Source organism: Lepidochelys kempii, chromosome 15 (assembly GCF_965140285.1).
Source record: "Lepidochelys kempii isolate rLepKem1 chromosome 15, rLepKem1.hap1, whole genome shotgun sequence".
NCBI lineage: Eukaryota > Metazoa > Chordata > Testudines > Cheloniidae > Lepidochelys > Lepidochelys kempii.
Window position 1 is genome coordinate 20350948 of NC_136394.1, and position 13417 is coordinate 20364364.

The following is a 13417-nucleotide window of genomic DNA, read 5'->3' on the forward strand; positions in this document are numbered from 1 at the left end:
GGCTTGGATTCATTCTTTGCTTATTTATGCATAAAAATCCCAAAAAAACACTCATGGAGGGGGAACTTCCATTATCTATCTTGTTGCCAATTACTTGTCCCTAGTGAATTTTGTGGACCTAACAGCTATTCAGTTTGCTTAACCACTGACAATGACTGGAATCAGATGCACCATCCTGAGACTGAGTTGGCATTACAGACAGTACATGCCAAGTTGACGGATTTAAGATAAGGGAGCCTACAGTCCACATTGTAGAACTGTGTTACATTTGGTGCTTAGGCCAATCCTTGGTTATTCCTGTTCTAGAGGACTATAAAGCCAAACCTAAAAACTGGTCAAGTTGACCAAGAAAGAAGTTATTTGTACCATTTTATTTTTAAATAGTAAAACTCAGTCAATATTTTTCACTCTAATACTAATCCTGTGAGAGTGTGAGAACTGAAAAAGCAACACAGTATAAGTTCATGTAACTTATTTAAAATCAAACACCTTTAATGTTTTCCCATTTCAGGTTCCCACGTTTGGTTTTAAGTTTAAACTAGAAAACAACTGTAAGGTAAACATTAGCAAAGAAAACCCAATAATTTTATATTCATTGATTTAAAAGTCTGATAATACACAGTTGTAGCATTGTCCAAGATACCTGAATAAACTTTGAAATTAATATAAATTTTGTTCTGTCATGACTATTGATATTCTGACTTGTAAATAAAAATATATTTCTCAAACGATATCTAAACTACTTAAAAAATTTGTTAAGCCTCACAATGCTAAACAGGCAGGTCAAGTCTTCATAATGTATCAGTTTGAATAGCAACATAAACTTTGTAATTTACTTTTGCCCACACCTTGAATGAAATTAATAGCAAGTATTTAGCATTCTCTTGTTGTCCCACTGCAATAACTAGAGTGAAAAATCAGGTCAACATATTTTTCTTCACCAGTTCCAGAGAAGCTACCCAGGAACACTAGAGAAATGGAAGAAAAAACCCAAATACACATAACCCCAAATGTCTCATAACCCCCACATGTATTTAGTTTCTTAGAATGACAGGCAAGGGCTTTATAACCCGTTTCCTTTAAATACAGATATTCAAAGATAGCAAATTAATGTGACTCATTAACTATGCAAGGTGGTCAAAAACGTTTCATATTAAGTCTCTTGTTGAAGCAGACTTATTCTGTTCATGTACATTGCCCCTTTCTTGACCCTTTCACTTAGACAGTGTGCTTTACTATATAATACAAGGATACAGGACAAATTATATATGAAAATCCACCTAACCTTTTGGAAAAAGGAAACAAACATTTTTGAGAGAGTTGAACTTTTCAATACAAAAATCAATTAAAGTGGAAAAAACGTGTTTTCTCTAAGTATTTCTTTGAAACAATGGATGCACGCTGTGTAAGATTTTCCCTCAACTAGAGAAACTGCACTCGAACATTTTATCTATTTTTTTTAAACATTTTATCAAGTACAACTGCTATAAAATATAAGCTCTTCGCTGATTTAACAGAACAAAAACTAGATTTCCGTGTCTTAATTGTAAGGTATTACCTAAAACCCATTCCTTCACTCTTCAATAAATATGTAAATTAGAATAACTATATAAGTCAATTCACCAACAATTTTGCATAGATGATACCCAACATATAACTTATTTGTTATACATATAACCCTTCATGCTGTCCAATAGACTGCATTTTATATTAACTCCTCCGCCCAAAACGGCTGTAATATGATGGAGCTCGAAATCTTCCAGCCATTTCAAGAGTAGTTTGATTAGCTGCACTATATATCAGTAACCCTGGTGGTAATAACCAGATCTAATGTCTCTTTTGCTTCTTTTGAATTTAAAGTAAATCTAAATAACTTAATAACCAAAAACAATGCATTAAAATGTATGAAAAAATATGAGTGAAAATAGAGGCAAGGCTGTCACAATTCTTAAATCATTCTGTTGTTCCTGATCAATTCTGAATATATCAGATATTAAATTACACATGTAAAGCCACAAATTACACATACAAATTGCCTGCAATGCCTAAGTAATATGGGATGATGTAAAAGAATAATGGTTTTCCATTAATTTGTTTTGCCAGTAGCATTACTTCAGCTATTTCTTTAAGGAGGTACAGTTTCAAAATTAATGCCCAAAGCTGCCCTCCCTCCAATTTGTATTATTCTTGGTCTCAAGCTCCTTGGGGGGCCTTCAGCAGAATCAATGAAGACTATTTACAGTGATCAGAATGAAAGATCATGCCACTTCTAACATACAATATCCTGTTTAGTAATTCTTAATTTGTCATTCTTTGACAAAGAGCAGGGTGGAGCTAATTAGTGACTTTAAACTACTCCAAGCTGCTCCTGCTGCTATAGGGAAAACAATTTATTTCCCTATCAGCAGCAGCACCACATCATTACCACTTCTTGCTCTGAAGCCCCCTGAAGGGAGAAGGAGAGAGGTGAGGTTGTTACTAACCAGAAGTGGGTTAAGGAGTGAACTCCTTGCTTTTAGCAATAATTGAGGGCAGACTGGAAGTATTCACAAACCATCTCTCAAGAAGAGGGCTGGTTTTCATGCACTCCTGGACCCTCTTCCATAATAGCAATGGCAGCATCAGAAGCACCTCTTCTTCATCCCATCACTGGCTTGAAACCTCCTTTGTTCATTACTTTTTGCCATAACTCCCACAAAAGTTACTGGGATGCAAAAAAGAGAAAAGGCAGGTAGGAGGGGAGATAAGGGATACCACCTGAGTGGCTTCTTGCTTGATTCAGGGAGGAGACATCTGTGTAGGGTCACAGCACATAAGCTGGGACTTTGCTTGTTGTCAGGCCTCCCGTCTGACAGCCTCCTGTCTGAGTCTCAAAGATCACCCAGCCCTTCCCCTCAATCAGAAAGTGAACACAGGGTTATTAAGAAACCAACTCAGGGTAAAAAGTAACTCATAAATGGAAATTAAAAACACAGATTGGGGCTTAATTATTTAAGAGCTTTCCACATTAGAGCACAATTGTTTTGGCTGTGTGCAACACTTTAAGCTAACGATGCATGTGAAATAATCAGCTACAGACTTCAATAAGGAGAGAGAAACAGGAATCCTCTTTCTTACTATGGATATTTTGAGCTGCCATTGGTATTTGTGAACTAAACTGTGAGAACGAAACTCCCTAGATGCTTTGAAATCCGCAACAGGGATGATACTATTAGAAGCATAAGTCATAAGATTCAATTATTCGGGTATGGGAAAATGCCAAGGTAAGAAATATATATTAAATGAAGGCTATTTGGAGTATTCTCCATAAAAAAAAAAGAGCTGAAAGACTTAAGGATCTGAAAATTACATAAGCAAAAACAAACTATTTCAATAACCCTTCCCTAATAGATTATTCTGAATATACTTCTTGTTTAAAGATTTTAGATGTTAAGGAGGGACCCATTCCATATTTTATATCTCAGTCATCAGAGGTTTTCATCCCTCCCTCCCTCTGCAGCCATTCATTGGCCAAGCATGAACTAATCTAACAGTTTAGAGTGATAAAATATAACAAAATAGCATTGAGGACTTGATCCTGTACCTACTGAAGTCAATGGTAAAAGCTGATTTAAAATGATGCAGAAGCAGGTATCAAAGGCTTTATATTTGGTTATATCAATAAACTATGCAAAGAAAACACTGTTATCCGTATTACTAAAAGCACAAATAGCTTTCATCTTTTAGAAAAGTAAGGGAATTATCTGTACAACTACACAGGGAAAAGTTCGCATAGTTACACAAAATCTCAAGGAACTTATTTAATCATGTTCTGTTGGCTTCTTCGCTATACTCATCACCAGGTCTGAAAGTTACAATACTTCAACTTTAAATGGGAATCCTTAATATCATTTTTCTTTGACACATCATTTCCTCAAAATTTTTTTTAATTAATGCTTATTAATCTAGGCAACTAATATAGAATGTAAGCCCACTGAAGAATAGCTGGATATTAAAAAAAAGAAACTTACATAAAAATTATTAGTTTCTATTGAAATCTTGTAGTTTTAATAGTCTATGAATAATTTACAAATAAATTGTTTTCAAAAGCACTTCATTACTGAAATCCAGTAGAAGTGAAAATACTACACAAAATAAAATCTTACTAAGTATAACAACTGATACAATTTCCTAGAAAATTGTTTCAATTTCACAAATTTTCTGGAGTACAGAAATTATGCCTTATAAATACTAGCACACAATAACTCAGGGATCAGCAACCTTTGGCATGCGACCCACCAGGAAAAGCCACCAGCGGGCCAGGCCGGTTTGTTTACCTGCCGTGTCCGCAGGTTCAGCCGATTGCAGCTCCCACTGACTATGGTTCACTACTCCAGGCCAATGGGGGCTGCGGGAAGTGGTGTGGGCTGAGGGATGTGCTGGCTGCCCTTCCCACAGACCCCAGTGGCCTAGGATGGCGAACCGTGGCCAGTGGGAGCCGCAATCGGCCGAACCTGTGGGATGCTGCAGGTAAACAAACCGGCCCGGCCAGCCAGCTACTTTCCCTGGCGTGCTGCGTGCCAAAGGTTGCCAATCCCTGAGCTAGCTAATAAATTAAACTGGACTAAGTTAGAACTATATTAAGAATTTGATCTATATCCATGAAAGGGAGGAAATTGCTAGTAAAGAGCAACACTGCCCATTACTCACCATTAGCGGCAGATCTTCAAACTGTGAATGGTTTTATGTACTAATGAACTAATTATATGCCAAAGTTAATTGTTTAAACCAGAACTACTGTGCAGCACATTCATTCCAACAAAGTCTACTAATTTAAGAGCAGCCTACACTGTGTAATGGAAAGTCTGTTAGTAAGAACAGTCCTTAGCTGCAATACAGCCACAGCTCACATACCCTTGAATTTGCACTGTAAACTCTCTAAAATAGTTTAAAATAGAAATGCATATATTTAATCCTTACATGTGCTTCACCGAGTTATGTACAAAGTTACTGTCACTTTAAGAGAAGCTTCTGGTTAGAAGATATCTGAAGACAAAGTTCTGAAAGATTCTATAGCAGTTGTAGATGGCTAATGAGAGGAAAAACCAGGCATCTGTTGAGAGCCATGAGACCAAACTGCTCGGCCAGATGCTCTAAAGAAAGGGTTTGGGTTTAATTACTGATCTGTAATTCATTTATATGGATGTCATCACTGCTTCTAAGAAGGGTCCTCCTGCTGCTGCCATTGCTCTACGGACAGCTTACTAAGAGCCTGACAGGCAAAGTTGTTTTTCACTGGGTAGTTCGGTAAGAGCAATTTAAAAGTCCTTTTTGGAAGCACTTTCAACATGCTGCTCTGTCCTATTATATCCACAGCCTGTGAGAATACTGAACCTGGTTATGGTGGCAATTTGCTACTTAGCCAAAAAGCTTCATAAATCCACAAAAACTGTAATTTTCTTGCCTTCTGCCACTTTGCTTCTCTATCTTCAATCATGTGGGTTCTGCGTTTTCTCCAAAAGCAGAAATTCAGTGGGACGCAGAAAGAAGTGCGTCTTCTCAATTCAGAACAGTCAGGACAGCTGCCGGATTACACTGACCTTCTCAGTTAAAGTTTCTCTGAAAGGCAGTGGATCAGAAAAACAAAGAGCTGCCTTAAGGACAGCAGGCTGAGACATGCAGGAGGTGGTAACTGCTACTGCCATGCTCCTAAGCCTCATGGGAGCAGAGCGCCACTCTGGGTTTTGGATCTCCACATAGCAGCTGCGTAATTTGTGAGGAAAATAGAAAGGAGCATAAACACTGGCAAATGAAGTGTAAAAATACAATTAGGAAGGCCAAAAAAGAATTTGAGGAACAGTTAACCAAAGACTCAAAAAGTAATAGCAAATTTTTTTTTTTTTTTGAAGTACATCAGAAGCAGGAAGCCTGCTAAACAACCAGTGGGGCCACTGGACGATCGAGGTGCTAAAGAAGCACTCAAGGACGATAAGGCCATTGCGGAGAAACTAAATGAATTCTTTGCATCGGACTTCACAGCTGAGGACGTGAGGGACATTCCCAAACCTGAGCCATTCTTTTTAGGTGACAGATCTGAGGAACTGTCCCAGATTGAGGTATCATCAGAGGAGATTTTGGAACAAATTGATAAATTAAACAACAATAAGTCACCAGGACCAGATGGTATTCACCCAAGAGTTCTGAAGGAACTCAAATGTGAAATTGCAGAACTGCTAACTGTAGTCTGTAACCTATCATTTAAATTAGCTTCTGTACCAAATGACTGGAGGATAGCTAGTGTGACTCCGATTTTTAAAAAGGGCTCCAGAGGTGATCCCGGCAATTACAGGCTGGTAAGCCTGACTTCAGTATTGGGCAAACTGGTTGAAACTATAATAAAGAACAATATTGTCAGACATATAGATGAACATAATTTGTTGAGGAAGAGTCAACATGGTTTTAGCAAAGGGAAATCATGCCTCACCAATCTACTAGAATTCTTTGAGGGGGGTCAACAAGCAAGTGGACCAAAGGGATCCAGTGAATATAGTGTACTTAGATTTTCAGAAAGCCTTTTGACAAGGTCCCTCACCAAAGGGTCTTACGCAAAGTAAGCTGTCACAGGATAAGAGGGAAGGTGGTCTCGTGGATTGGTAACTGGAGCTCCTGGCACTGGCCACTGTCAGAAGACAGGATACTGGGCTAGATGGACCCTTGGTCTGACCCAGTGGGGCCGTTCTTATGTTCTTGTTAGACTCCCATATGTGGAGCTCAAAAGGTTCTCAGAATGTTTAACTTTTCACATTGTCACCACAAACATTGTTTGTTTATGATATACTAGAGTAAAGGTACAAATCTGATGACACTTTCTGAATTTATGCTACATGAAATAAAAGGCATCCAAGTCCCTCCCCAGCACAAACGCTCTCTACAGGAATCAGTTTTACATATTCCTCTCTGAATGTAGAATACAAAAGAGAACAAAATGATCTACCTTCCCCACCACCTGTCCTAGCATAAACATACCTGAGAGTTGTCACTGTTCTCTTTTTGAAGGAAGAATTGTTTCTTAAATTCATAGTAGGGATTATATTGGTGCCATGGTTGCAGGAACTCAAACCTGTTAAGAGAGTAGGAAAAGTAATTTGTGAAATATACACATGAACACAACAAATGTCAACAATCATTTACCATCTCACTACCTCAGGCACAGGAACAATATTTGGTATTCTGAAATATAATAGCTTATGCCTAAATTCCCAGGGGATATATACATTCAGAAGCACAGCTTCTGGATTGCGAGTTTTAGTATTAATGTTTTAGCGTTAACTTTAAGTAGTCCCTTGAATTTTAACATAAAAAATTACCAAATACCTTCCTTAAAACACTTTTATTCAGAAATGCATGCATTGCCAATAAAACAAACAGTCAAGCTAATTTTTTTTTTTTTTTTTTAAAGAATATAAAATGAAAGTTAAGAGAAGACTTTCTCACCTCAGATCATTCTTGGCACGAACACTGGTTTCAAACTTAATTCCATTCCTAGCAACATATTCAGCCAGCTTGTCAATAACAGGCTGGATATCTGGAGGTGGGGGGATAATGGCAACCACTGGCGCAATAGTGCTGCAAACATCAGAAGTCCATTATTTATATATAGGCGATATGAACACATTTCTATTTAATTATTGTTTTACCAAAAATTTTATACAGAAGTCCACTCTTTGGGCTGCCCTGTACTTCTACAGATTAAATATTTGCTTTCAAGCAAAAAATTAATTACAATAAACCATAAATTACGAAAAACCATACATTCAATGGATCATTTTGGTTCACCAAGTCTCATAAAAATGAGATATTCTGCACCATGTTATCTGAGGAAACTCTGGAAACAATCACAAATACAGTGATTAATAAAAGTGTTACAAAACATTTTACATTGGTTTATACAGTAGTGGTGCACATAATCCAAGCTACTTTAAACAAAAACAGTTGTTACAAGTGTCTAAACTAATCACAAGCAATCTCACTTCATATGCTTTTAATGTCACACAGCTAAATTAAACATGCCTCAGATATGGATCAATTTTATGCAGGAAAAGAACACATTTAATATTTTAAATGGAATTTATGTGTGGTAATAATTATATTTCTAGGAATTTATAATGCATTTGTAGTGTGTCCCTGACCACATCTGAGTCCAAACTATAAACTAACCATCGCCCCTACATACTGTCAATAAGAGGCATTCCATTACATTGGTGAAACTAAAATTAAACCTTCATTGCTTAAAAAAAAATATTTTTTTACGCCGAATATAGGAAATATACATGTAACATGGAAGTATGGTACCTTGCAGCAGGTGTAGTAGATGTCAACCCACTATTGGAATCAGTTGTATCTGGGGGAGGTGGAGGCGTAGTACCAGGAGGTGGAGGCATTGATGTTACTCCTGTGGTGCTTGACACAGTCATCCCTGCAGGCAGTGCACTGTAATAGGTGGCAACATCTATTCCTGGTGGTGGAGGTGCCAGGCAATAGGTTCCATCGGGTAGCATATAGTAACTGTAATACATGGCTGCCACTGTTGCTATAAATAAATTAAAAAAAAAAACCCTCAAACATTTGTTTTAAGATCAACAGTTCAGGAAGTCTGAAGAAAAAACACATGGTAAAAAAAAATACATTTTCTGCACTGCTACCGTAACTAGAATGTCACTGATTCACATTTCAAATCAAGTAATGTTTTATTCCTTTTCTTACACCAGAAAATAGATATGGTTCACATCAACACAGCTAGGTTAAATGAGGCAGACATATTGAAGGTGGTATCGGAGCACATCCAAGGCCAAATAGAAACCAAATAGGCATGAGCAGTGAAGTGAACCACTAAAGGCACATGAAAAGAATGCTAACATGTAATTTTTCTTCATGGAAGTTAATACTTAAGGTATTAGCTAAATTAAAACCATGTGTACACTGTAAATATTAGGAAAAATAATTTGTATTTTATACTCAAAATCAGCTTCTTTAATTTGAGGAAAGATAATTAGAACATTAATCTGAGAGGTACTATGAGAGTAAAATTAATTTTAAATACAGAAAAGTTCTAGCAAAGGTTTACTTAATTCTAAATACTTTTAGAAAAAAGATTAATGAATCTTTCCAGGTTACCCAGGACAAGTAAAATGTCAGTTTACATAAATTGCCAAAAATCCAGGTTGCCTGGTTAAGCAATTTTCCCCTTTTTAATATTAAAGATATAGTTGCAGTACAAACGTTCGGACTTAAAGTTACAATTTAATCTGTATCCAGTCATGTAGAATAAGAAACAATTAGCCCAATTAATTAGCTTTAAAACTATACATTCATGCACAAAACCTGAAACATTAAAGTTTGCAAGGGTTTTTGGTTGTAGCTGGAACATGCCTTACAGAGGCATGTCTATTTAGAACACTTCAGCAGTAGCTGAGAGCCTCACTGTCATGGGCTGCAAAAGCCTGCATAATTCATAGGCGCTACTAGCTCAACAAAATTAAGATTTTACCCTCAAGAGACAAAAAATACAAAATTCACAGCTGTTAATGTGTTATTCTATTAATTATAGATGTACGAATCCCTCATTTATGAAACACCAGCTGAACATGCCACTGGTGTTCAGTTATGAGCAGCATAATTTTCAGTTGTGAAAATAAGTTGGTCTCATCCGATTGCCAGTGGATTTTTCTCTACAGCAGAGAGGACAAACTCCAAAAAGTTCAGAGATGTTTACACCTGGAGAGAGGGTTTAAGCTTATCTCAAGTCTCTATCCATAGCAAACTGCATGACGGCTTGGGTGAAGGGCAGGTCTCGAAAGGCTCAGGACTCAAAAAGCAGTGACACTGTACACTAAGCTTGACATGCATTGATAGACCTGTGTAGAAAGCCTGAATGGCCCATACTTGTAAAGCCAGGTCTTTAAATCCTTCACTTTCATGAGCCCTGTATTTCACCCATATTTAAAATCTAACAGTGGAATTACTACACCTGTCCCTTGCATTCTGTCTTGTACCAAGGAATAAACAAACGGGTATTGGGAAAGAAATGACATCCAGTGGAAGCCAAATATTCTCAAAAGAGAACTGCAGGGGTAAACATGGCAACTCAAGATGCAAGCTCCATAATGAAACAGCATAGGAATGGTAATAGATGAGCTAGACTTGTATCTCAGATCAAAGAGGTTATCTTCTAAGTAACAGAAGAGAGAACCAGGGCTTGAAGTTGAGTGAGATGCCTACAGGTAAATGCACATGGGATCAGAATGAGGAACCTTCAATTCAGCAGGCCTCCTGCAATTCCCATTTTTGACAACAGGAAACCCCCACACAGTTGATTTCACTTCCATGCACAGAGCGTATCAGGCTCCTCAAACACTGCCCCTTGCCTGTGAAGGAGAACTGCCCTGGTTCTTCTATAAAGTGGTATTCCAAAAATGCAGGAGAAAATGAACTACCTCCATCTAGCTCAACAGGGTTTTAATTCAGAGGTTCCTGTCATTCCGTGAGGTTCTTGATTTTAGCACAGAAAATTGCAATGTCTAGTTTTTGGAATTCTACAATCCTTCCCCTATCGTTTACCCCAAACTTTACTTATGATATGCGCAACATAGTAAGAACAATACACCTTTTAGCTAGTGATTTATCAAAGGCTGGTTACATTGCTCAACAGATTTAGAAACCAAGGAAATTCAGTGCAATGATTTCACATTCCCAAAGTTCAAAATTTTAGTTTAATCTTTATCTGACTTTAAACATGCATTCTATCAATTATTATGCAGCAGTGTTTGTATAATTTAAACAAGACTGGAACAGAAAAAAAAATCCATGCAACAATTTCAAATGCAACTTCAGTAAGAACTTTTCAAAATACAAATAGGATTGTGCATAAATTTTTAGAACTTGATACAGATTTGAAAATTATGACCAACCTTTAGCATCCAATACTCTGTATTTGGAAAGATTGGTGCATTTCTTGATTGTCTAATTATCTGACTTCTCCCAACCATGCTTAAGAGAATGGCTGATTTAGCAGAAAGCCTATCACATCTCCAGATATTCCCTTACAGTAAAAAACAGCATGAGGAAAAAGATTCACTTTCAGCATCTTAAATGCACTGAATTTATTAGCACTAAATCGCCACCGAAGAACTTCACTTCTATAGATGAGCAAAAGGGTGACTACCTGGCCACCGTGTTTAGAAGATTCTGAGACACCAACAATCTACAGGAAAATTTATCGCTGCTACTGCTTTGCTTCTGAGGGATGCGATTCTAAAATTTATCAAATTCATGAATATGTCTTGAAGAAAAACTCATTGCACCGCACTGCAATTTACTAAGCTAAATTACCGATACACAAGATAAAACCCGTCTGTACAGATATAGCCAAACAGATTCAATGCTCATACAAGAAAGGACATAACTGTAATAAAATCCCCCAATTAGTCCTATCGCCCCCTTTTTAACATATAACTTAAGCACAAGCATGTATAATATATTCTCCACCATAATAAAGATGTCATTTAGATGGAAAAAAATATAAACACAAAAATGTTCCTTTTTCCCCCCTCTACATTTACACAAAAGCCACTGCTATGTTCTGATTTTGTTAAGTAGCAATTATGACAGCTGGATCCTGGAAGTACCAAAAACCAATCATAGAAATTTTTTCAGTCTCCTCAAATCACTACCCACTCATGAGAATCTAGGCCACAAGGAATTGGCTCAAGGCAATGAATTTACCAAACACCTAGCTACGCTTGTATTAAAGACTTGAGCCTGACTGCTGCCATCAAAACGAATGTCCAGATTTGGATTCAAGTGTTTTGGATGCTGATTCAGTCCTCTCTAGAAACATCAAACACTAGTCACAGATACAACCCATCCTAAAATTACCATGATGTTACTGTGTAGATAGCATGAAACAATCATGTCATCCATGATATATTCAGATTTATGAAATGGATTGTAGAAGACATCCATAGATTATCTTGAATTATCACATAAATAACCACAAAGAATACTCAAGCTGGACACCATCTGAATTTCTAATGTTAAAAAAACCTCAATATTCCCTCCCCCTCACTTCCCCGATAAGAAAAATTTGCAAGGGCTTTTTTTATGCATCATAAAGGAGAAAGACAGGTGTTCAATTTCTTACCACTGAGTTGTGGAAGCAGACAAATTTCCCTCAAATTTCTAGCCTTTACTTTGCCCTACCTAAATATTTTATACCTCTCTACTTATTACAAAGCAAACATTTTAAATGAAGATTAGCACAACTCTACAATGGATCCTCTATACATGAAGGGGCACATCTCCCTTTCACTTCAGTGAAACCTGTATCCTCTTATGCCAGAGCTTAATTTGGTCCAATGACTGTGCCAATGAATACTGTACAAGAACTGTGGATGATTTTTATATAGGTTTTGTGGGAATCTGAATTTTTCCAACTATCACATGCGGCAAGGTCTCAGAATGTAACTAATTAGTAGCTAATGCCCCAAAAAATTATATATAAATTCATTAACAGCCTACAGATTCACTGTTTAAACGCCGTTTGTGTAGGACTGGCTCAGCTTGCTAAGACATTTATGCAAAAGGTTCTTTACTAAGTGATGGCATCAACAAGCTGAAGGTTTTTCAGCTTCCAAAAGCAGACAAAAATCTAGACAAAATACAACTCGTGAACTTTAAGCAATAAGATAGAAGTACACTGTTTGTGCCAAGTGGTTACAAAACACTTGAAACATTTTAAAGCAAAACACTTAAACGTCAATCCTTAACCGACTTAAATGAATGCTTTGCATGAGCGCAGGGCTGTTGAAAGTTGTCAACTCCAAGATCAGGGTCTGAAAGAATAACCACCAAGAGTTCACTATAAACCCCTTGAAAAAAAATGCACCACTACGGCTTTAGTTATAAAATCTTAATCAAGAAAACAGTCATGTCTTAACAGGCTTTAACATCAGTATGATGTTACAGTAACCCAAATAACCTGAGTTAACAGGACATCACCAGAATGTACTACTAGGATACTGCCAAAAACAGTGGTTAATGACAGTTAAGAAATAACTAACACACATAACTAAACAATACCATGCCATGAAGAGACACCCAAGAGATCATTTTATGGTCAGAATATGAAGATTAAGAGCCCTTTGTAATTTAATTCTAGGTAGTACAACAATTTATGCTATGCCTATTCTTATATGTAATCTTGTTTTCAGATTAAAACTATCCACTTCAACAATATCTTGCAACAGCAAGTTCCACAAGTTAATTTTATATTGCGTCAAACTATTATTCTGTTTTACATATTTTAATTTTGATGCTTTAGTTTCACCATATCCCTTCGTAGTCTTCTATTTATCACAGAAATGCATAATGCTTCCTCTTC

At 36.9% G+C, this 13417-nt stretch overlaps 1 protein-coding gene across 5 annotated transcripts in view; it reads right to left on the reverse strand.

Moving 5' to 3' along the window:
* Positions 1-13417, reverse strand: part of SFSWAP (splicing factor SWAP) — a 94536-nt gene that overhangs the window by 57894 nt on the left and 23225 nt on the right. For all 5 annotated transcript variants that reach the window (XM_073312294.1, XM_073312291.1, XM_073312293.1 and 2 more), the window contains exons 8-10: positions 8332-8569; positions 7474-7605; positions 7006-7099 (exon numbers count right to left, since the gene is read on the reverse strand). In XM_073312294.1, coding sequence (XP_073168395.1) covers positions 7006-7099; positions 7474-7605; positions 8332-8569 — 464 coding nt within the window. The remainder of the gene's footprint in view (positions 1-7005; positions 7100-7473; positions 7606-8331; positions 8570-13417) is intronic.